At 41.4% G+C, this 24,629-nt stretch overlaps 2 protein-coding genes across 7 annotated transcripts in view; both read right to left on the bottom strand.

The window, feature by feature from the left end:
- KIF1B (kinesin family member 1B) overlaps positions 1 to 18,679 on the bottom strand; it is a gene marked incomplete at its 3' end in the record, with an annotated part of 68,029 nt that extends 49,350 nt beyond the window's left edge. The window contains exons 1-12 of one of the 2 annotated variants that reach the window (XM_080358739.1): positions 18,489 to 18,679; positions 16,276 to 16,462; positions 6,560 to 6,636; positions 5,100 to 5,279; positions 4,609 to 4,674; positions 3,525 to 3,703; positions 2,684 to 2,795; positions 1,571 to 1,648; positions 1,249 to 1,314; positions 1,006 to 1,023; positions 392 to 467; positions 14 to 92 (exon numbers count right to left, since the gene is read on the bottom strand). In XM_080358739.1, the coding sequence (XP_080214865.1) occupies positions 14 to 92; positions 392 to 467; positions 1,006 to 1,023; positions 1,249 to 1,314; positions 1,571 to 1,648; positions 2,684 to 2,795; positions 3,525 to 3,703; positions 4,609 to 4,674; positions 5,100 to 5,279; positions 6,560 to 6,636; positions 16,276 to 16,381 (1,037 nt within the window). In that variant the 5' untranslated portion in view covers positions 16,382 to 16,462; positions 18,489 to 18,679. The remainder of the gene's footprint in view (positions 1 to 13; positions 93 to 391; positions 468 to 1,005; positions 1,024 to 1,248; positions 1,315 to 1,570; positions 1,649 to 2,683; positions 2,796 to 3,524; positions 3,704 to 4,608; positions 4,675 to 5,099; positions 5,280 to 6,559; positions 6,637 to 16,275; positions 16,463 to 18,488) is intronic. The other variant, XM_080358740.1, reaches the window with a different exon arrangement.
- A 4,399-nt stretch (positions 18,680 to 23,078) lies between these two features.
- The window catches only part of UBE4B (ubiquitination factor E4B), a 34,999-nt gene continuing 33,448 nt past the window's right edge, over positions 23,079 to 24,629 (bottom strand). For all 5 annotated transcript variants that reach the window (XM_080358939.1, XM_080358935.1, XM_080358936.1 and 2 more), the window contains one exon: positions 23,079 to 24,516. In XM_080358939.1, the coding sequence (XP_080215065.1) occupies positions 24,455 to 24,516 (62 nt within the window). In that variant the 3' untranslated portion in view covers positions 23,079 to 24,454. The remainder of the gene's footprint in view (positions 24,517 to 24,629) is intronic.

Genomic DNA, 24,629 nt, shown 5'->3' with positions numbered 1-24,629 from the left:
AAAAAGAAAGTACCTTAAAGTGCTCAAAGTTTCATCGTAGTTAATGTCTGCCGGACTCAAAGCAGCAACCATGGCAGTTCTGGAGTTACCACCTACAATGAACAGGCAAGATTTTAAATGAAACTACAGTCCACAATCTAGGCACTAATACCTACTAAATATCAGTATTTGCAATTAATTATACAATTCAACTATATTCTACATTACTAAGGAACATAACAAAATCACAGGAAAGAGTTGTACCTTAAACAAAAGGTGGAACTATATGACTCTAATTTGACTACTGAAAATATTTAACCTCATACTTGGTAAAAATTCAAGTTGAGTTAAAAGCAGTTAGAAAATTTAGTGAGAATTTCTTTCCATGTTGGCACAGGCCAATCAGCCATACCCAGATTTTCTCGAAGAAGCCACGTTAGCACAGAATCCCTGTATGGTATAAAGTCCGTCTTCTTCTTTTTTTTGCTCTACAAAGAAAGAGCATGCTACTGAAAACCAAACACTGGATGGAAAATTAACATTTAAGACAATAAAATCAGAACATAGGTATTAAAAGAACCATGACAGTATATACACACGCTCTCTAAACAGTAGGGTGGCCCATCCTCAGTCATACAAGCGATTACTGAGTTTGATATTGGATCACATGCAACATATTCAGACATCTAAACAAATTATACTAAGCAGTCCAGAAAATTGCCTTGACAGGCTACACTCAGAAAGGTTTTTCAGTGTATGAAGAATATCTTCCTGACATTTAAATTCCAAGAGAATTTAAGCACTAAACCTGCAATCTGTCTACTTTCATTAATTTATCCTCAACCTTAGAACATTTTTAGATTCTAGTACTGGTAATTCTCAGGCTTAATGACTATAATTTATAGTCACAGGAACTTCTCAAAGACCTGACAGAAAAGATCCTTGCTCTTGGATTCCAAGGTGAAAAGAATAATATCTTACAATCCGCAAAAAAGACAACAGTCAGTACTACTCAGAGCATCATACCTTGTTGGTGCAGTTATCCTAAGTCGAAAGCATTAAAGAAAGAGGAAGAAGATACAAGATGAGCTTCTTAACAGAGTTTTATAGATAAATTTCCATGTTACCTATCAAAATACACAGAGCTAATTTCGCTGAGAATGCTGGGCCAAGAACAGTGAATGATTCTGCTGCACTCCATGGTTTTTACTGTCTCAGTCTTACTAGCTACAAAAAAGGTGTTGCAGGTAAGTAAATGGCTGTACTTACCACTTCAGCCAACGCTGAAATAACTTTGCCCAGAGTTGTGAGAGACTTGTTTATATTTGCTCCTTCCTGAGAAAACAGAATCCAGCATTATATAGTAAGTGAAATTGTTCAACCATGAACCTCTGTAGGCTAAACAAGCAAAATGTCACATCCACAATCAGAAAAGGGGAATAAAAGAAAAAAGTCTTCAGTTTTGCAACTATTTTTTTCCATAATTATAACAACAATCCTTTCTTTTCCTTATTATTTGTCAAGCAAAGACTCCACATGATGCTTGTACACCCACTTCCCTTTCTTTCCCCGTAGATCAATGGCTCAATACCTTTAATCGGGTTCCTTTGGCACCAGTTGAATCAGCCCGCTCACTCCCCGCTAGATCCACAAGGCTAATCTTGCTGACCTGAAAAGAGAAAGCGCATGACAATGGGAATTAGTACTGGGTGAACTAGAGTAAGAACAAAACTTCAAAGAATTCCATGGTATGAGAAAAACTCTGTCTAAAAAAAAAAATCCCTGTAGTGTGCTTAAAAGTACAAAGTTTTCACAAGCAATTAGCTTGATGCTGTTATCTTACGGATAAGAGGTTTCCAGGATTATGCTCTGTTTTAGATGTCGCTACACTCTAAATTACCTAAAAAGAGAACGAGGTCTCACATGACCAGAGTAGAAGAGAAGTCAAAAGAAAGCGTTAGTGCCACAGACAACACAAGAATCTCAGAGGAAGAGAAATGTAATGTATCATCCTGAATCTAGTGACTCCAACAAGAAAGCACTGGCCTACATAAAGCTACAGAGTACATGTCAGTTGACGATAATTAAGGGTTTCATATATATGGGAGGGGAGCACCTCCTCAATACATATTTTTTTCCAGATCTGTCCATAGTAGTCAGTTCAGAAATACAACCAATACCTGTACTTCAGCTACTTTTGCATGCAGAGCCTCTGTTTCAGAGTAATAAGAGCCAGAAAACTGTTCCATGCTAAACAGTGCACCTCCTTTTAACATGCAAATTACAGAAAGTGCCTTAGTCTCACTCATCCCAATTCCTGTACCCAAAGAAAAGAACTAACGAGGCAAATATTTTGCAATGACAAGCAAAACCACAGAAAGTTCTGGGAAAAAGACTGGGGATGATTAATGACTTTCATTTCATATATCCCTCGCCATAGAACCTAGTGCTTAAGGCTGTATTTTTCCAACATCTATATGTTCTCCTGCACATATTCCCCTATCAGTTGTTTTTAGCATTACAATCAAACAAAATCCTGTAAGAAATAAAAAGGCTCTGTCAAGGCACACAGCAAGCTCACCCTTGAACAAAACATAAGAAAAAACAATCTCCATTTTCTCGTCATACTGCAGGTAAGAATAAGTCACTGCAGGGAAGTTTAATGAAAAAACAGTCAGAAAGCCACTCCTCATCTGTAACACACCTTCTCTGTGCAAAGATCAGTTTCTGTGTCATGTTTCTTCTGAGTAAAGACAATTGTAAACACGGCATGAGAGCGGCTGCTGGTTTCATTCATGTTGGTAGCTGCCACAGTCCTAAAACACGAACAGATACAGACAGGTTTAGAAAACAGGAGCCTCTGTGCTGCGAGTACAACCACCTGCAGGGCTGAATGCAGCTGTAAAGGAATAAGAGCAAGAGGCTGCACAGTTGACATTCTGCCCTGTAACCAAAGCCAAGCCACACCGAATACCACTAGAAACCCTTTGATTTTTCACTCTTGAATTATTTCCATCTTAATCACAGTTTAAACAGCGCTTGCTCAATCTGTGTACTCAGTAATCTACTTCACGCTCCAACACACACAAAAACGCGAGCGGCATTTATGTCAGTCTTTCCCACACGTTGTTAAATGGAGCCTACAGCTGACACGAAAATAACCAGAACCTAAAGCCAGAATGCCAGCTTTGGTCCTGACCACTTGAATGAAAGGACACTGTGTTTACATGTTTATTTACTCCAATACAGTGATATAGTACACAAGGAAGGCACAACTAAATGCCAGTGTAATAGTTTATGTACTTCACCTCAAGCCATTACAAGCTTTAAATATCTAAACAGCAATTTACAGCACCATTTCACCACACAAATCAATCTCAGCCTTTAAATGGCATTTATCAGTGCATATTTCAACAACAATCCTCATGCGACATGAGCTTTTTAATAAGTGCCAATGCATCACAGAAGATATTCCAAATTTGCTGCTATCTGCCATGTATCCCCACAACAGAGATAAAAATATATAACACATCCCCGTCACTAACCTGGCTTTGTTCCCAGCATCCATGAGGTCTGCAATGTCTGTATAAGATGTGACTGCTAACTTGGACAGATCTTCCACATACGGTCCAAGCAGAGGATGTTCTCGCACTCGCAGATTCCCTTTGTTCTTCGGGTTCAACAGGTCTCTGACTCTCTCACAGTAAATCTCCATGTAACTCACCTGAAAACAGGAATTTGCATCAACAATTTAGTGTTTCTTAAGGCTTCCTCTGCAAGGAGCTCTGCAGTATTTCAGGGTGGAAACTCCCCCAGGCCACTACAGGAAAGCTACAGGTGGGTGTCTCGGTTCATGTAACAGCTTGAGACAACAGCAAAAAGGGAGAAGCGTCACTAGTCTCATACATCTGATCTCAACCATAAGCTGCAGGCCTTGCATGCACGTATAGATCCCTGAACCATTTCAAAAAATATTGGTGTTTAATTAAAAATTATACACTTGAGTTCACAATCACTTTAACAGATTTAATGCGACACAACAGCAAAACTGTAAAGTCTGTCTAGCTGTCTCCCTTCTCTGCTTACTTGTCAGATGTTCTCTTCTAGATTTCCATTATAAGACAGACAATTTCTCTCTTACATGCACAAATCAGAACCCTGAACAAGTACCAAATAGAAAAAATATAATGAAAACGTGGGAAACTTCTCATTCACAAATCCTAAACATGATGCTCCTATTGCATTCAATCTTTAAGTCATCAAATCTTAATAAAATGCAATTAAATGAAGCATTAAATGGACAGATAAAAATCCACATAACTAGCCACTTTCTGTTCTGTAATTCAGAAGCAGTAATGGCTGCAGTTTATATTTATTACAATATTACAATAATTACATTTGACTTCCACCAGCTTTTTGGTCTTCCTTTCTTTCAAATCCTGCAACGTATTTGCATGTCAAGCTATTAAAACCGATTGGAAGAAAAATCAGTAAGAGAAAGACAACACTGTTTCTACAAAGCGTCTGCTTTTATTTTAGCAGCACCTCAATGCAGCATCAACAACACTGCACCTCAGCTCAATTCGATATCCAGCACACAGATATTCTTTGATTTCTCACCATACTCACCTCTACTGAATAGGACATTTCTTCATTACTGTTGTCATTGATTTTCTCAAACAGCTCTTCGCATAGCTGGAAAGAGATTAAACCAAGTCAGAAATTAGTCTTTACTGAGTAATAACAAGTAGCTACTAGAACATGTCATTAAATTGGCTTTAGGGTGAGGGTAGGGGAAGAAAAAGAACCTATTACATCAACCACATGCAGCCTCAATGGGAAGATACTTCCTGTCAATTTGACACGATTATCATTTAATCTTATTTTATATAGCATCTCAATAACTGTTCTAGGATTAACCGTTACTATTATTCCGTATCACAAAATTAGAAAAAGCCTATAATAACTGAAAATCAAAGTAATAATTTTAGAAAGGAATGATTAAAATCCCTAATCCACTCATAGCCTCGTAAAAACAATAGTCTGCTTATTCGGTGTGCTGAAGTTCCAGTGTGCGTCTGCACATGCTGTACAAAACCAATGCCCTTTCTGGGCTCTACCTGGGGGATTATTCCTGCTTGGCTCTCCTCCTGCTTGCCCATCATCGTGTAGGATTTCCCAGCTCCAGTTTGTCCATAGGCAAAAATGCAGACATTGTAGCCCTCAAAGGCATGCAGCAACATCTCCTTCCCAATGTCATTGTACACACGGCTCTGAGATGCAAAGCAGGGATCTTCGGGCTGAAAAGACATGAAAACAGCATCAATACAGTCTTTCATTCAAGAAACATCTCAAAAAGCAACTGGGTGTCTTTCTACTTCTATCTTGTGGGTATTTCACAGAATCCCAGAATGTGAGGGATTGGAAGGGCCCTGGAAAGCTCATCCAGTACAATCCCCCCATGGAGCAGGAACACCCAGATGAGGTTACACAGGAAGGTGTCCAGGCGGGTTGGAATGTCTGCAGAGAAGGAGACTCCACAACCCCCCTGGGCAGCCTGGGCCAGGCTCTGACACCCTCACTGAGAAGGAAGTTTCTTCTCATGTTTAAGCAGAACCTCCTATATTCCAGTTTGTACCCATTACCGCTTGTCCTATCACTGGTTGTCACCGGGAAGAGCCTGGCTCCATCCTCCTGACACTCCCCCTTTAGATATCTGTAAACATTAATGAGTCCCCCCTCAGTGTCCTCTTGTCCAGCTCCAGAGCCCCAGCTCCCTCAGCCTTTCCTCACATGGGAGATGCTCCACTCCTTTCACCATAATGTTCCTCTGACTGATCCTGTAATCTATTAATACTTGCATGGCTGCTCTGGAAGATTCAGTAAAAGAGCTACACAAATCCAAGTTCTTCCATCAGGAAAACAATCTTGTTGGCCACAGCTTTACTCAGAAATATTAAGCCTCATTTCCAACATTCAAGTTACTAAAATTAATCTTAGTGAAATGCATTATCACTTCTTATTATATCTTTTGAGAAAATAAGGCAGGGGAGGGGGAGAGGGCAGAACACCACACTTCTGCTGCAGAACAATTACTGGAAGTCAGCAAGACCTCAGCACCAATTCACAGGAGGGTGGGGCAGAGGAGCCAGACGAGCATTTATTGCTTTTGCAGCTATTGGAAACATGGATCACTACTCTTTTCCAGATACACCACGGGAATTCAAACCACATTTCTTCTTCAACTGTAAGAAGTTGAGCAACTTTCACTTGTCTAAGAGCAAAACTGAATTAATTGCAGTTCACACACATCCTTAAAATTATTAGAACAGAACACTGCTGGAGAATATTCTCAGTAATCTTTCAAATATTCACAACTTGTTCTCAAACTCCAGGAGCTCATCTTTCTGCTCTCCCCCAAACCAGAAAAGACAACATACACTGACAAGCTTTTACCCTGAATTAAGGTGAGAAAGACAGTGCAGACACATGTGACAGGGATGGCATGATCAAAAGAAAAGAATGGAGTTAAATCACACCGATCAATTAATAAAAAAGGGTTTCCTGTAAAAGAACTTACCGATGTGTGAGACCAATAAGAGTAGTCAAAGCTGAAGGACTTTGGTGCTTCCTTAGGATTCTTTGGGTTGATAATACCTACAGGAAATGAAATTCAAATTCTTAGTGAACTTGATATTTAGGAGTATAATTAATGAGCCTGCTGACCCTCCATCTGTGTATCTGAGCATTCAAAGTTACCACACTGTACAGAAGTAGTAAGACTGAAGTAATAAACTCACAGCTTCCTAATACTGTATTTCTGTAGGCCTTATTTGAAATAAGTCAAGCAAAAAAAATCATAGAAGGAATGCTGCTGCTGAACAAAATTCTTCTGTTGCACAGAAAGCCAGGAATAGGTCATCCTGGCCCCTTGGCTTTTAGAGTGGGATAGACTTTTAGGAGCTGAGGGACATTAGCAAGAAGGAAGATCCAAGAAAAAAGGTCCAAGACACAAATTGTTCAAGAATCCCTGATGATTTCACAGTAGCACTACTCAGGCTGTTTCGGAATACACGCTACACAGCACAAGAGATCATCTCGGGAGAATTTTCTTTAAGAGGCTCATGGAAGAAGATATGACAAGAGTTGAATCTACTGATAATTCAGAGACTATCTGCATAGTTTATTTCAATGTTGTGCTTCATGCACAAAGGCTACAGATCAATTTTTATTAGGACTGACATTAACTGAACCAACCAAACTACTGGTAATTCTTCTCATCATATACAGACATTGAATCCCACACTGATCCCCAACCAACCCTCTTTCCATATCAGCACATCTGTGAATTTTTATGCTCGTTTCCTTTTCTCAGATCCTCTAATTCTTTCAATATTTGACCCATACATGCACATTCCCCACAATTAATGAAATCTCTTCCAGACACCTTTGAGGACTTTTTTTCTCCCCTCTTTCCCAGCAACAAAACAGCCTCCTATGGCCCTTGCCTGGAGGGGTGTAACACACAATGGATTCAGCTGTCATTTTAATGGCATACAGAAGGCCTGTAGTTCTGTATTCCGAGGATAGCAATTTACAAGCACAACTCTTACTACAGAAATTAATCTCTACTGCTTTTTTTTTTTTTTTAATATGATAGTGCCGGAAATAAACTATTCTTTCCAGCAGCTGTTTTCAACACCATCTGTGTAAGTAAGGACTGTAAAACGGCATATTCTTGAGGGTATCAAAATGAGATAAACCACCTTAGATTTACACATACCCATCTGCACCTAACGCAGCAACCTGCCCTTGGGAGTGATACACTGATTATGATGTGTGCTAACAAAATCTACAAAGAAAGAAGCTATACGAAGCCTTCCTGGGGATGATTTACATTCTGATGCCAGTTATCCTAAACAAAGGATGCTTATTTCTCATGTATTCAAACCAGTTAGGCTTTGGGAGATGTGGACTTCTCCCTTCTGTGATAAACAAAAATTATAACACTCACATCTCTTACCATGTCAAACATGAACTTAACATCATGTTGCACCAAAATCTCTGAAAATATGGTTACAGAATCCCCATTAAAATTAAATGACTCCTCTACCAGATGCTGAGTCCCTGAGCAGGGCTGTTGTCCAGAGCTCCAGTGTGGAGAGAAGATCCCTGTCTGGACTGCAAATAGCAACAGTTGCTACTCTGTTTCTTGTGGCCAACCCCATTTCACTTGGATGCACCTTGTGCTGACATTCTTGCCTTATGAAAGCTGACAGACATGCAAAGCCAATGAATAATATGCCTTGCACCAGGACAGTATCAAATGGCAAAAATGCTTGTGGCTTTGGATAGCAACATGGGCATCAACACATAACAAACCGGTAACCTAAGCAATCATACATGGCTGTAGTTTCCTTTTACTCATTTTGAGCAAACAGCAGTACATCTGCAGAACACACTGTGCAACCAGTTCTAAAAATCCCAGAAGATAACTCCCCTACCCCAAACATAAATCAGCTCTCTCAGTGTATTCCAGACTGCTACAATTCAGCAGCTTCTCATTTCTCACTCAACTATTTAACATCAAAGTTCTGAAAGGTAAAGAAGAAGTAATGCCTTGTACCTGGAAGCTCTAACCCCCCAAAAAAGCACAAATAAAAAACAGTCTCCACATTGGTTCAATGTAACAACCTTCGGGGGGGGGAGCATTATTGTCTTCAGTTGTTTTGGCCTGCAAATTAAAAACAAGCAACCCCCACACCCCAGAATCTCTAGAAAAAGTCCACCACTTGCAAATAGAAAGCAAAGAAGCCAAACGTTTAATCAGAATAACAGCTCATTTTTCCACTCAGCTCGCTGTGCATGAAGGCACATGGACCACCCATGAAAGACACAACCTCTAGCTGCACTACAAGCTTTCCATTACAGCTTCATCCTGCTCGCTTCAAACTTAAATTTGATCCACCACATTTGTGAAGTTCAAGCTCCGTGATTTATGCAACTGGTTCCACTTTACCCCATTTTTAAGCCACTATTTATTATTATTATTTTCTTAGACAGGCTTTCCTCAGCCTTCGCACTAAGCTCCATGTCCAGCTCACTATTTTGAAAGCTACTTTCTAGGATGCATGTTTTTGCAAAGCATATTTTGAGAAGCATATCAGGAAAGGGAGATTAACGTGCAAGGAGGCAGCTCTGTCAGAGGTTGGGAATGCAGCTGCCTGGCCAAAATCTTGCACTGCTGCAGGAACGGGTCAGCGAAAACCTCCTGGCCGCCAGGAACTCCACATACTGTCCCTCACTGCTGGGATCCAGTCACAGCTCAGCTTCTGGTCCAAGCCTCAAGTCTATTTATCCCACTCCTGTTTCTCACACGGTCTACATCCTCCATTTGCAGAATCACTGGTTCCGCAGAATTCTGTCTACAAATGAATCCAGCAGAGCTGACTGATTGAGAAAAATACAAGACTACGACCTCAACAGACTTGAAGTGCATTGAAATCCCCTTCATTGGGAACACTGAGCAGGTAGCCGCTCGCATCAGCCGTGCCTGATGTGGTCTGAGTTGAACCAAGTGATCAGGTACACAAAAATGGGAGATGAGACACCCAAAAGAAGACGGTGAGGCAAAGAAACCAGGAATTCAGACTGAAGTAACTGACCTCACCTGAAGGTGCCTGTAGCACCAAGCATCTTTGGAGGGACAAGGAAATCCATGAAACTAGCTACTTTTAAATGAAGTTAATGGGTATTTGTGAAGAAATTAGAAGACTTCTTACAGGAGAGGTAAGCTATATCCTAAAAATTCATATGCCAAACTGGAAAAAAAGGAATGATCATGCAGGAATTAGACTGAGTGGGCAACATGGATTTCATACGCCATTTTATTCAGCAAGCTGTGTTTTCAGCCAAACAAGGAAAGAAACAGAATTTTAAAAGAGGACTGTTTCCAGTGTCTCCAATACCCACAAGAACACTAAAAGCTTTTCAGTTATTTTGTTTGGTTTTTAAACCATGCAAGGCCCAGATGGATTGTATTAGCAAATCATGAAATAGGTCATCATCTATCGCCTCACCACAGCAGACTCACGGCATGGTACGCAAGCTAATAGTTTAATTACAGAGCCTCAGGAAATGAGACAGGCAATAATACAGATGACCACAGCAGGAACACATTAATGGCCTTTTTATCTTCGAGAATAAATTTGTTTATCTGCTATTTCAAAGGTCCAATGTGGCAATTAACTTTTCAGTTTGCAAACTGACACTACCGCTTTGTGCTGCAACTATAATTAGTTACCATCAGCATGGCACCGGCGCAACTTTGAACGCTGGAGTTAGCCCGAGCAGCCGGTTTCGGAGAAACTCAATCCCTTTTTCAGGCCCCTCACTCACCAAGAGCCAACTTCTTAGATCATGTGGAATCTTTCAGCTTTCCACAAGTTACGGTTTCTGCAAAGAGAAACTGGGAGGGATGTTTCACAAAATCACCATCTTCGATGCCATTGCTACTGAGAAAGGTTACATATATAACTCAGAAACCTGGAAAGGATGAAACAAGCTGGAGACAGGATTTTCCTACTGCCGTGTCTAAAAACTCTTCTGGGACCAAAGTAGCAATTGCTGTTTGGATTAATGTCCACCATTTACCTTTGGAGTGGAAGGCTTAGAAAAAAGCATGGGAATATTCATGTTTTTAAAGTATAAGAACTGTTGATTTGGCTGAGGGAGATTAATGCCCACATTATTCCTTTTTATTTCAGTTATTAATTTCCAGAAATCCTGAATAACATGCTTCACCTTAAGACATAATATTTACACCAGTATTCTAACTTGGTGAGCAAATAGAATAAGTAGAAGTAATTACATGTCATAAATTGATATAAAATTCAAATAAAAGTGTACTGTGTGAATAGCTACACTGCGTTATCATTTAATTTGAAGCATTTAATACCACAGCCTAGACACCCAGCTTGCATCTTAAAAGGTTATTTCTCCATATAATCTAAACTTTTGTATCATTATCTGAGTCCACATATTTAACTAGTTAGGCCTTGTAAAGAAGTATATAGTAGGAGCAGTACAGCCTAATAAAAGGAGAAAGTGGGAACAAAATCAATGAAAGAATTCTAATTTTAGATGCACTGTATCAACAGTAACAAACCAATCTCCACAAAACATTTGGATTTTAACATGCCCTTAAACAGGCAACTTCATTCCTTGGCATAAGGTACTTCCACAGTCCATCCTACTTGTTCCTTAATTAACAGTTTTCAAGCCATCCACCATCTGCTTTATCAGCTAGCACCAAAATAACATTCACTTTCAACCTTCCAAATCTATGAGATCAAATTCACCGCTAGTTTTTAGTTTTAGCAAAAACTGTTAGCGAACTTTGAAGAATCACTTCACTATTGAAATAATATCAGTATGTTTTGTAATATGTATTATTTTGCATTCCTATTGTTACTTTGGACTTTTTTTTTGGCCTTAAAATCCAATCCTGATTTGCTGAAACTGAAATTCAAAAAGCACACCTCAAATATCCACTTTATTTTACAATTATAACCAGAGAGCTGATGCAAAGTTATAGCCCTGTGGGATACTTTCAACTGGAAGCAGCGTTCTCTGTCTTCTCACCCATTCCTAAACACATACACAAATACATTCCCACTTCAAGCCTTTATTTCTGGAGTTACACTTCCATTCTCCATTAAAATTAACCAAGTAAACAGACAGCGGGAAACCTACAGAGAAGAAAGGAAAAAAAAAATGCAAGCAAGCTGAGCCAAGATCAGCCCCCTCATTCCATTCCCATCTACTCAGCCACATAAATATTTTTGCAGGCACAAAGAATGACCACAACTGCTTTAACCGCTTAAACCTCACGTCAGATTATAATGACACTGAATTTGCAGTCTGAACCTAATCTGGTTTCATCCCAGTCAGCACTGCTCCTCAGCATGTCGCTAATTTTCCGAGTTAGAAACTATCTGCATTTCAGTATCTGTGGATACAAGCAATTCTTTCTAATAAACTCATGGGATGGAGAGCCAGAGTGCACACACAGCACACAAAAGAGGTAAGAGTTTAAATTATTCTCTTCTTCCTCATTGCATTCAAAGTCAAGTCATCAGAGCCAACAGCTCCACCTCTGTTAGTGCGCAGACTCCTATTCCAGGGTGTGCTGCCACCAGCCGGGCCACCCACCAGTCCCTGAAGGGCACTCCTGGGAAGAACTGGCTAACTGCCCTTCAGATAAACACCAGCACACAGAATTAACTTGGGCTAAATCCTGGGATTAGCTGATATACAATCTGTGCTGAGGGGGCAGGGAGAGACAGACCAACAGATTAATATTGGGAAAAAAAATAACCAAAGAAATCTATCAATTGCCAATCAGAAATAAAATCCAATAATGGTGAAAATCAGGTATGGAATTGGAGAAAATTAACTCGATCATTCGTGCAACACAGCCTGCTTTCTGTCGTTTACGTCTTCTGTTCTCGTATTGCTATCACATGTCAATGCTGAAGGCACAAAGCCTCTTTAATTTCTACATATGAAATAAAATTAGGTTTCGGCGCACAGAAGAGGCTTCACACCAGCCTCAATAATTCTCCCAGTGGCAGCAGTAACCTACACAGAGCGCATATTCCTACCAAATGCCGACACACGTGAAGAGATAACAGCTTGCAAAAAAGGCACTGTCCTGTCTTCACTTTTGTTCTCATTAACCATTGGTAAAGGAATAGACAGAAGTTAAAAAAAACTCCATGATTGTCTAGACAGAACTTTAGAAGCAGTAACATTCAGGGAAAGAAATACCAAATAATTCATTTCTGTGCCTTCTTCAAACTCTATTTGAATCAATATAAACTGTAGTTTTACTTTATGAGGTCTGAATAACCAATTTAACCAATATAGAAGATTGGGTGCCTTCGGAATTGACTCCACTAGACCAAATTAACATTAAATATACAATCTCTGAAAGTGCACAGGTCTGGAAAATATATCTGCGCCATCTGTAGACTGGAATGACAACAATGAGAACACGTTTGTTACTGAGAGTAGGGTGGAGCAGGCATTCTTTGTTTGTTGGAACGTGAATAACACCCCAAAGACACATTTAATACAGGCTTCTTTCTGAGGCATACGTTGCAATCAGATATATGGCTATACTGTTTTTATAAGACAGACTTTCAGGGTTGTTATTATAAAAGATAAATGAAGGGAAATGGACACTTCCAGCTTGTAAGGCAGTGCTTGCTTTTCAAAGCATTGTTGGCATTTTTCAAATCATTAAAAGGGAAGGAAACCAACTAGAAGCTAAGAACAGCTCATTTGGAATTCAACCGGATTCTCTCCCCACTGTGGAATTTCAACCCTGTACTGGGAGAAAGGTTGGATGGGGGAGGGTGTTGGGCTCGACAGCACCAGGGCAAGGCAAACGCTTGCTCACAGAAGCTGCTAGAAAGCCGCTCTCATCCTCAGCTGCTCTTACAGATCCAAGTGCTATAAATACCGGCTCTGCAGCTGGTGTTCTGGGAGAACAGCATGCCAGCGGGCTGCGCACCAAGCGGGAGCCGGCTGAACAATACTGCTCGACCCATCGGAAAAGCTGAACCAAAACCATTCCGAAACTTCCATCGTCAGCTGATCACCTGAAAACCTCCTCCTGCAGAAGATGCGTAACAGCTCTCTGCATGTAGCTAGTGAAGCACCTGGAGTCAAACTGAATTCTTTCCTCATGTGTTTTCTGCTTCAAGGCAGACAAACCAATCTCCCTTCACTCCCTGCTTTTACTTGATTACATCTCCCAGAGGCAAAGGCCTTCTCCAAAGGCCATTCTGACCCTCAGACACATGCCAGCACTACATTATAAGGATATCATCTAGCACTGGTATCCAGGGGACCCAATTCTTCCAGCCCCAATATCTTAAAGAATCCACAAGGTGAAAATATCCATGCTTAGCTTTAGACCAGAGGTTTAAAAAAATGCGGGGGGGAGGAAGGAAAGAAAACCACCGCACACCACAAACACACCACCACCATTTGGAGAAAAACATTTTTTTCCTCAACCTCTACAAATCAACTCCAGAATGCATGATGAAGTTTTCCTGATGCCAGGGATGTCTGCTTGAAAACCCGCCTGCCATATGTCTACAGCAGCAGCTGTGACTCTTGTTCCAGGCAGAGAGGAGCCCTCCACTGCGCCCATTTCCATGAACCAGCCAATACCCTAAGCAGGCCACAAAGGAACTTTCCAACGTTTCCAAGAGATTAATACAGAGTTAAAAATCCAAATAGGCAATTTTCAGTCCTAACCTGGGGATCCGGTTGCACTCATATCTTTCAAGATAACCTGGACTGTACAGGTGTGTTTTTACATGAGTGCATTTTATGGCAAATCAGAATATACAACCATCTCAGATGAACTACAGTTTGAGAACTTTGTTTTATTCTGTCACCAGCATTCACAAGATGCTAAAACCTATTTTCATTCATCTAGTGCACAACTGTTACATCAATTGCAGAGGACACACAAAGTGTTTCAAAAAGATGGACCCAATTTAAAAGCAAAATGATTCCAAATTGGGTCCATCTCTTTGAAACATGCTGTGTTCCAAGTAGGGTATTTCTTTAGTTTAGTTTTCTAAATACTTATTTAGCTTTTTAAAAGAATAAGCTAACTGGACTCTTTGCTAGTGATGAATATCTAAATGCTGTCTTGTAGCTAATAGCTTGACCCTCTGCTTCATTTTCTCTTTATTTACAGACAAGACTATAAAATCATTTCCACAAAAAACCCCAACAAACAAACAAAAAAACCCCAAAACACAACACTAGGCAAGTCTTCAGGCACAGAATAGCTTAGCTTTTCATTTCAATAATCCAAGACAGCAGCTGCCAACAGTGGTCATATTTGTTACATTTCAAAACCCAATAAAAGAATGAGTACAAGAACCACTGACACACAAAATACTCTTAGGTCTATAGGTCACCTTGCATCCCATGTATTATACAGCAGAATCTTTTTTCCCATTCACCTCAAAAACAGTCATTTATGGAGTGGACAGGCAATAAACAATTAATACATTGTGAGTAAGATGCATTGGTATAAATCATTCTAAAGGTATGCTGACAATCATTATTTATTCTTGAGTTATTGATTTCAAAAAGCTGCTTGTGAGTTTGACCTAGAACATGATAAACCACCCAGCAGTAATTTAAACAAAATATTATATTAAAGCAGATATATTTTCAAATTTATTTAAAGACTGACAAAATTAAACAAAGTTATCTCAGAGGAAAAAATACAACACAACTTAGAAGTTTCAATTGAAAATATTCTGTAATAAGTAGAATGTGGAACGAACAATATATTAGGCAGCATCAAGCTAACTGATCGTAAGGCCTGCTAGCAGGGGTATCACTCTACAGAATTAATTATCAATATAAAAAGTCCTTGGAGCCCACTAACTTTCACTAGGAACCCTGGCATGGCTGACTATGCTGCAGGCAATGCTCCAAACACAGCTGCACTGGGCCTAGTGCTGAGTGGGATGAACAACGACACTGAACCAAATGGTATCAATACTGCTTTGATGTTAAAAAGCATGTTAAAAAAAATTTCAATAAATGGCATGTCCATATTCAGTTTCCCACAGAAGAGTCTTCTCCTTCAAATTAGAACCCTAGAATTAGAATTAAGACACCTAACACTTTTAATTAGTTAGAAAATAAGATGATTTTATGCAGTCTTATTTTGCCATCATTTAGATATCTAATATGGAAAGCACAAAACTTAATATCCCTTTCCCCTCAGCTTTCTCACTCAAATTATGCTCCTGAACAAAGACACAGACTGCAGAATAAGTACACCAAGAATTCCAGCACCAGCCCCAAGCAGGAGTTATACCACAACAATTACCATGTGGTGATCTGCAACTCAACCCTGTATCTGTCAGTCCACATGATACTCCCACATACTGCAGTTCAAAACATTTGCACTTTGGTATTCTAATCTTTCTGTAAAATTCTCAACTCACCACAAGCAAACACCATAAACAACTGCACCAAAATTAAGACACTCGTGATTTATCCTTTCTAGTCAAATTCAGAGACAATCTAGTTTGTAATGCCAGCCTTAAAAGAGAAGAAGATTCCCTAAAGGGGTAACTCTAGATAATATAACTGATAAACAGTACTGAGTTTCGTCTGACAAAAATAAGAGGATTAAGCAGGGAGAGGAGAGCAAAAGACTCTCTCACGAGATTAAAATAAACTTACTCGTTGAATTGCCTTGCATCTGGATGATACATTTGGATTCTTTGCTGGTTTCTCGGGAATTGAAGGGTCGGACCCGAACAGCCACCTTCACTGAAGCCCCCGACATTCTGGTTGCTTGTAGTGCAGTCAAGAAATTGAAAGTGAAGGGGTGAAGCGTGTTTCAAGTTATCCTTCTTGTTGGTGTTTTCTAAAGAGAAAAATACAGTTTACTTGTTTATAGCTATTGTATTCAAGACATAGATAAAATTAGGAAGTTATCAAACAACTTTGAACCTTCAATATCTGCTCCGCAATCATACCCCATCCCAAAAGCTGTCACTTCAAAGACGGAATTGGAAATACACTTAAGAGCACCTGTACGCTGTCCCCCTAGTCAAAAGTTTCTGTCATGTGAAGCAATTCTTTTGAAGTGTACAAACAGATTCATTTTCATTATTTGGTTTTCTTCCCAGAAAGTGGGAACATGAATACCAAGGTGAAGATATGGTTGCAACATGTGTTTGGCTCAAGCTAACAAAGATAATTTTAGCACTAATACAGCTACTTAGATTTCAGCAGGAGCTAGCTGCCATATACTACATATCCAGGTTCTCGTGCTGCCACAATCCATTGGTAATAATATTAAAACTGACTCAAGTGTGATGGGCCATATCACACTGACTTTCAATACACACCATTCCAGAGAAAAGGGTGTACACAACAACCTTACAGAACCCCTGGCAGTCCTGAGAAAGTCTTCTTCTCAAAGGAAATAAAAACTAATCATCTACTTGTATGTTTAGTGATTAAAGGACATACTACTCTGTAAGGAAGAAGATGAATAAAAAACTACTGCCTTCAAGGTAAATGTTACTATCTTCTGCAAATGTTCACCAGTAAATCCATCTTCATTGTCAGAATACTTGGTCAAATCCCATGACATCAAATGATGGGGCACTTTAGTTGGCAGCAAACTATCCAGGATATCCACAATTCAGGATACTGTCAGTACTGAAGTTAAACAGACTCAAAAGCAATAATATAAATTAAAATCAAAATGCCATCAAGGCCTAGTAAAAAGCTACCACCCTTGGCTAGGACAGCCACAAGAAAATGAACAAGGATAGAGATTAGTATATGGAAAGTTGGCAAAACAGCTGTTCAGAGCAGCAGGGGTTGACGAACAGGAGGACCAGAGTGAATCCAATTTTAGGTCCTCCACTAAGGATCAGGTTGTGATGACTGTCTGATGTATCAGCTGAATTCAAACACTATGAATTGCTATCTTTGTACTAAGTGAAGGTGCCAGATAAAAGAGTGGTTCAGAACTTGGCAATGCACCAAAAGCCTGATCATATAAGCGTATCTCTACTTGTCAACACACCAATGTACTTGGATTGCGCAATAACAAAGAGAACTGAAGTAAGAAGAAGCTGAAAGTGAAGATAAATATACTTTAAAATCTGAGATTTTACATTTCAGAGAACAAATGCAAACCCACCACCTGTTTCTGGTGAATTCTAGCTCTGCAACCTCAGTTTAACACCCGTATTCTGCCAACGACCCCAGAGCTACCAGGCCTGTCATCCCATCTCCTGCCTCAGCTCAGCAGATTGTCAGCTCATCCTCCCAACATGGCTGCCCGGGTAATTGTGCTGTACCGAACCCATGGACACATCCACGGCCGACAGGTCCAGGAAAACCACCCTGAAAACCACAATCCTTTCACATCCTTGCATCTTCCAGCTGGCTGAGGGACTACGCCGCCCTCCTGAACAAGCAATTATCGCCTCCACCTCGCCTGGGCTAGAAAGGAGAGAAAGGACGGCGAAATGCGGCGGTATTCCCGACCCCCACGACGAGGAGAAGCGGCGGCCCCGCCGTGGCTGGAGCGCCTGGGGGAAAGGGGAAGGAAGCGTCCCGGGGGACCAGCAAACGCACCGGGCAGATGCGGGCGAGGAAAGGCCGGGTCGGGCCCCACGCCCTTGTGTCGCTGCCCTTTCCATTGCCGGGCACCCAGTCCTGCCGGCGCTGCCTCCTCCACCCCGCAGGCCCCATCCCACCCGCGGCGCCCGCCACGTTCCCCCTGCCCAAGAGCTGCGTAAACCAGCAACCGCCGCCTCCCCCACCGCATTACGGCATCCACCCCCCCCGCCCCAGCACCGAGCCGTTCCCCCCCGCTCCCCTCCCGACCGCCGCCGGGGCGAGTTCCCTCAGCACAAGCCGCCCCTCACCTGGGGCTGGGCGGGGGGGTCCGCAGAACGCGGGTAGTGCGGGGCCGCCGGCGTTGTCAGCAGCGAGGGAAGGCGGCGGGGCCGGAGAAACAGCGCAGCGCGGGGCGGAGAAAACAGAAGAGCCCGGCCGTCGCCATCACGCTTCGCCGCCTCCACCGAGGCTGGGAGACACCCCCCCCGCCCCCGCCGCCAGGAAGGGAGCAGGAAGGAAGCGGGAAGGGCGAGGGAGGGAAGGAGGGAGGGGAGAAAGGGGGAGGGAAGAAAGAGAAAGGCCGCGCCGGGAAGAACGAACGCAAAGATGCGCTCGCCACAGCGCCGCTCCCACACTGACAGGATCCCGCAGCTCCGAGCCCGCCTCCGCAGGGGGGCGGAGCGTCCGTCTGGCCAATAGCCGCGCGTCGGCTCTCCCTCCTCCCTACATCTGACCAATCGTCAGGCGCGGAGTCGGCGCGTGCCCGCCTCCCGCCGTGCCAATCACAGGCTGACACAGCCGTCCACTAATCACAGCTCGGGAATGTCCGTCCGCAATGACGATTCCCACTCTTCCCCGTGAGTCAATCCCTCCGCCGAGCCCTGGGGATACGGGGAATCGCTTCTTCTCCATCCCAGGCCAATCAGAACTTGGGACGGAGCTCGCGTCGTCCCTTTTTTAACCTATAGCGAGCGGCAGTAGGACACCTTAGCCCTATCACCGCTCCGCCGTGGTGTGTGCGTGCGCGCCTCTGAGGTAGCGGCGGAGTTGCCTGCGCGCCCGAGGGCGGCGTGTGTCGTAACCAAAGACGTGAGCAGAGATTGAGCACTTGTGACTAAAAAAAGCCTTTTAATGTGCGCGGCTGGTGAGCGCCCCCGGCTCCAGGGGCCCGTGAGCGGGTAGGCGTGGCTGCCTGCCCAGACACGGCGGCTGGAGCGGCGAATTCGGCAGCTCTCAGCCAGCTTCAGGGGGGTTCAGTAGGATTTTGAGTCTTAAACGAGGCCTAAAGATGATAGGTCAGAGGGGAGGGATTAATTTTCCCCTTTCCCCCCTTCAAAACGTTCTTTTGATTTTTTTTGGTTTTTTTTTTTTTTTTAGATCTTGTAATGTGTCATGTATGTGATTAAATTGTTTTGTCAATAGTGTTGTATTAGCTCTTGCACTTCCAGTTTGTTTTTTTTTTGTGGCAATAACCAGCTGTAAAGTTCCTCCTTTCACGTAGTACTTTCATCATTTCTACTGTTAGAAATAGGCTTGTGTTTAGTCTTACAAGCATCTTAAAGAAAATAATACTACATGAAATACCTTAATTACATATTTTCCACACACACACCATCATATGCAAATTGCATTTTAGCTGTTGAGAACAGTTGGGACCTGAGATGTCTGCTTGCAGAACGAGCTTTACTTTTGTTCCCAGGCCCGGTCTGTTCACTATATAAACCTTCACCGTGTCTCTTTTGTTGCCCATCACTTTCAGGTTTTGGGGGGAGTGAGGTATTGGTTACTTTCTGTTTGGTAAATTGTTATTTATATTTTTCCCCTTGCCAATCTAATGGTGTGTACGTATCACCTGCAGTTGTGCCCGTGAATGCAAAAGCCCAACGATACAGGGCTGAACAGCGGGTTGTAGGGAAATAAAAGCGCAGAACCAACGCAGCAAAACCAGGTGGCTTTCAGATGACCTAGAAAATGCCATTATTTGAACTTTGGAAGACATCCTATTGATGTACGATTTGGTGGTTTTTAGCATGATGTAACCGTGCTAACATCAACCTAGGGCCATGTGGAATGAGGTCAGTTCCAGTTTCTCTAAAAAAAAACAAAACCTGTTTCGAAATGCGCTGCCAGCTGTCAAAATACTGGGTGTGTGCTGCAGTCCTGTGTGCTACCAGACAAGGGGATTGATTCCACGTCAGCAAAGTTTGTGTCGTGTCTCTTAGGAACAGCAGTTCCTGCATCACTGTCTTATGTCTAAGTTTGGAGGATACTCACACCGAATAGTTCCAGGATGATAATTCGCTTTTTGTTTACAGAGTCTTGAAAAATCTGCTAGAAGCGCTCTGAGAAAGTCGAGCTGCACATTGAGAAAGAAAATGGTAACGAGCACATGACACGCGCTGTGTAGCGTCTGGGAGATCACCCACGGCAAAGGGAGACGGAGGAAAACTGCTCTTTAAATAGCCAAGTATGGAGGTGAAAGGTGGTCGGGTGTGAAGGCGGGCCTGGGCTAGCTGCTTGTGATGCCTTTTTAATTATAGAACTTAGGAATTTTATGTCAATTCAGGTAGACTTGCCTTCTCAATGTCATTTTTGAAAGTCAGGTCTCCTTGGGTAATGTAGAATTAACTTGCTAAAATATGTACCGAAGTGGAATTCTAGTGCAATGTTCTGCCTGTGAATCCTGTTTAGAAAAAATGAGGGTCCATTCCCTTATAGGAAAGGGACCATTCTTACTCCTTTACATGTTTCTGACAAATACTATATAACCCTGCAAAACAGCAGAAACAGATCCAATTTTCTACAAGCGTCTGTCTTTAAAACTAGAATTTAGACATTATTTTTCAATAAACTATTCACATAATGAAGATCCTCACCGCAAGGTAAGTTCTTGAACATTATTGTACCAGAAAAAAGAGAGCAAGTAGGACTGTGAAAAATTTATTGCGTTTATAGTACAAACAAATGCAGTTGGGTACTGCAATCACTGTGATATCATTCGGCTGTCCTTGCTGCCAGCAGGGAAGAGTTCACAGAGATATAAATTGTGCTATTCTGCAAGTGTAAATTGTGATATAATAGAATCAATTGTACTGAACTCTATTGCTATCAACGTCAGAGCTCGCCCCTGTAATTTCTCCAGTCACATAACCAGAGGGCAAGTAAAGATAGTCTTGTAACTTCACATTTTCCAAGAAAAGCACGTTTTGCGACATTGATGGAAGTTCCTGCGATGAGGAAATCACAGCTCAAAGCTATTCAGATCCTGCAGATACACATAAATATCAAAGATAATTTGATCAATCGATAGCTTGTGTTCTTTATATTAAAGTCTCTGTATATAAGGTTACAATTGTATTGAAAAAGGTAAATGGCATGTTAGTATGGGGAGGGGAAATAAACAAATAACTGCAGGTGGTATTAAATGCATTAAACTAAGAATTGTCACACAGCCGATACGCTTTCATGGGAGATTTATTCTTAATCCAATACTAACTTCGGCTTTCCTTTTCAGTTCCTCCAATGTCGATTATCCCCTGAAAGACAGGGGGTTGATTCACTTTTGTAACCAGAAGACAGCGATATAATGGTACTTTCAGTTGCATGTATTAAAATACATTTCATTATTCTGACCATGAATGCTGAATTTGGGAGAGCGTTTGTCTAAATTCACACCTTTGAAATACTCGGTAGTACTCCAGATAAAATTGTTTTAGCCACTTAACATCAGCCTCCGTGTCTTCTGCAATGCCCGCACTGATAACACTTTCATGTGATAAATGTATGCCATAATTAGACTAAAGAGCTCCCTGTGCACTTTGCTATTTATATTCCTCTGGTGAAAGTCTGATACGATGGCAGAATAAATATAAGTTCAGATTCTGAAGGGCATTGTCTTCATTAATACATCCTATACCGAATGTAAATATTTCTGTTTCCTCCTGTTAGACAAGGTTAAGAGAAACATCATCAGTTTGTTCAAACAAGCCGTTCAGTTGGTACAAAAAAAAAAAAAAAAAAAAGGATTTTAATTTCATACTTGTATTAAAAAGAGAGCTATTTCCCTACTGATTTTCTGGCAAAATATATAACTAATATCCAAGAGGGCTGTGAATTTAAAACAGTCCAAATGTGAAACATCAAGAACTATTTAAGAATAGCAGATCTCGAGCCCAGTACAGGATACACTTAAGCAGCCAGCATTTTTTAATTCAAGGGTGGATTATTCCTGCTTGCGCTCTTCTCGTAAGACTGCTCATTGTTTCCATGGCATCCTTATTCACAAAGAGCGGTGGTGTATCTAATTTGTAATAGCGGAGGAAAATTAGAAGCAAGCATTTCTTCCATATGTCAATAAAACTGTATGTTAACTTCCAGAAGAAAGCCATAATGAAACGGTAGCAGTTGCAGCTCCCTGCATACCCGTGTAACGTGTTCCGAAACCACGATGGATTTGGATGCTGGATGACAGCTTGCAGAGAAGCGCAGCGGCCTTGGTTCTGTGACGTTTGAAGAGGGAAAGAGAGCGGGATTTGAATTGGTGGAAGGAGTGGAGGTTAAGGAACTAAAACCAGCCAACAAACAAGCTGCTCTGTTCCAACAGCCCGTGCAGACCCAAACTTCAGAATATTCCTCCCACCCTTGGGGAAAACAAAGGTATGGGGGGACACCAGCATCAAAAAAACCCAAACAACCCCCGCCACAAAACAACCAACCACAACAAAAACCCCACTACATCTACACATTTTAATGTGGAATTACTTGCACATCTCAAAGGTCAGCACTGGATTATATATAACCTCACCACAATTCCCCCTGGAGCCCGTCACCAACTGCCACGTAGCTATTAATAGGTATAAGAGTCACCACTTGGGAACATTCATTAGTTTGGAGTATTACTGTTATCTGTGTGCACAGAAATTTTTCACATAATTTACTAAGTTATCTCCAGATTGCAAACCTGAACACTTTATTTTTTTATACTTTCATTGACACACTTAAAGGAAAGACAAAGGAAACACTTTGTGTGAGTGTGTATCATTTATTGTAGTTCAAGAGAGTCAGGAATTGAACAGAAGACACAGCGAAAAACAAATAAAAGAAAAACAACCTTTTTTTTTTTTTCAGACTTAATTTTAAAACACTGTGGTTTCAAATCCTTTTTAAAAAGGAAATTCAAGTATCGTATGCAGGGGGCAGTAATACAAAAATGTTTGCGAATATTTTTTTTTTTAAAGTTTTTTTTTTTAAAAATGTAATTGTACATTTCCTGCACCCTTTCTGCTTTGGTAAGGCCAAGCCATGGATACAAATTGGTACGCAACATAAAAAAATGAACCCTGCCCCAAACTGCAGCCTCTAAGAATAAAAGGATCTGCTCTCTGCGGACAAGCTCTAATGGCTCAGAACTGTCATGTAGCATGTATCATATCTGCAGCATTAAAAGAACGGATTTTGTTTGTTAAAAGTCACTGAGATCCTGGTATTCCCAAGCATCTTATTCGTGGCAGCTGTTTTAACACACTCCTATCTCAAGGCTTTTCAGAAATACCAGATCATCTAGAGCAACATAAAGAAAAGAGACATTTCAAAGAACGGAAATCAAAATCCATGTGTGAAATCCTTGCTTTGTTGAAGTTATCCTTGTGTCTAACACCAATTAAAGCCCAAATACGCAAATATGTGTAATATAAAAATACGATCCCAAGATGAACGCTTTGTTGCAGGCACAGTTATCGCACAGAATATGTTCTTTTTGAGGGCAGGGGAGCGATTTTGATTTTCACAGGGATTTTTTTTTGCATTACAAAAAAAAGAGAAGAAGACAGCAGTGCAGGTTTGATGGGTGGAAGAGGAAGAAAGGAGGGAAAGAGGAAAAAGTTACTTTAGCAGCAAAATGTCCAAGGTTCTAACCACAATCAAATTAACGGATATCTGGCTGTAAAAAATAAGGTTGAAGGGATGCTGCCCTGATCCATTCATCTTTGCTAAAATAATCCAGCTGTAAAAACTCCAAAATGTGACATATTGAAGGACAGTTTTGTAACATAAGCAACTTCCTAGCTTGTCCTCCATGTTATTGACCATCGTTATCACTTAAATATATGTACAAGAATTAAGCCGTGTTTCTCCTGGTCCGCACGCGGGGGTCACTGCTCGAGTCAGCGCCCGTGGCCGCGCTGAGCCCAGCGGCTCAAAGGGAAACGGCTCCGCTGGCCAGAACAGCCCACGCCCTGCGCTCCCGCGGGTGCTGGTGTGCACGGCAAGGGAATCTTTAATGGTCAGCGTTCTGCTTGTCTCTCATCCAGGCTTGGATTTGCTCTTTAAGTTCTGGCACTAATAACGTAAAGAAGAGAAAAAAGAATGATTAATTCAGCAGTTAAATATTTTATACTGCTACCATAACAAAGCTCCTTATGACCAGTAACAATTCCTTTTTGAGAAACTTG

This window comes from Nesoenas mayeri (genome assembly GCF_963082525.1).
Source record: "Nesoenas mayeri genome assembly, chromosome: 24".
NCBI classification, from domain to species: domain Eukaryota; kingdom Metazoa; phylum Chordata; class Aves; order Columbiformes; family Columbidae; genus Nesoenas; species Nesoenas mayeri.
Note: the sequence above shows the minus strand (reverse complement) of the source record. Positions and strands in the feature narration are given on the sequence as shown.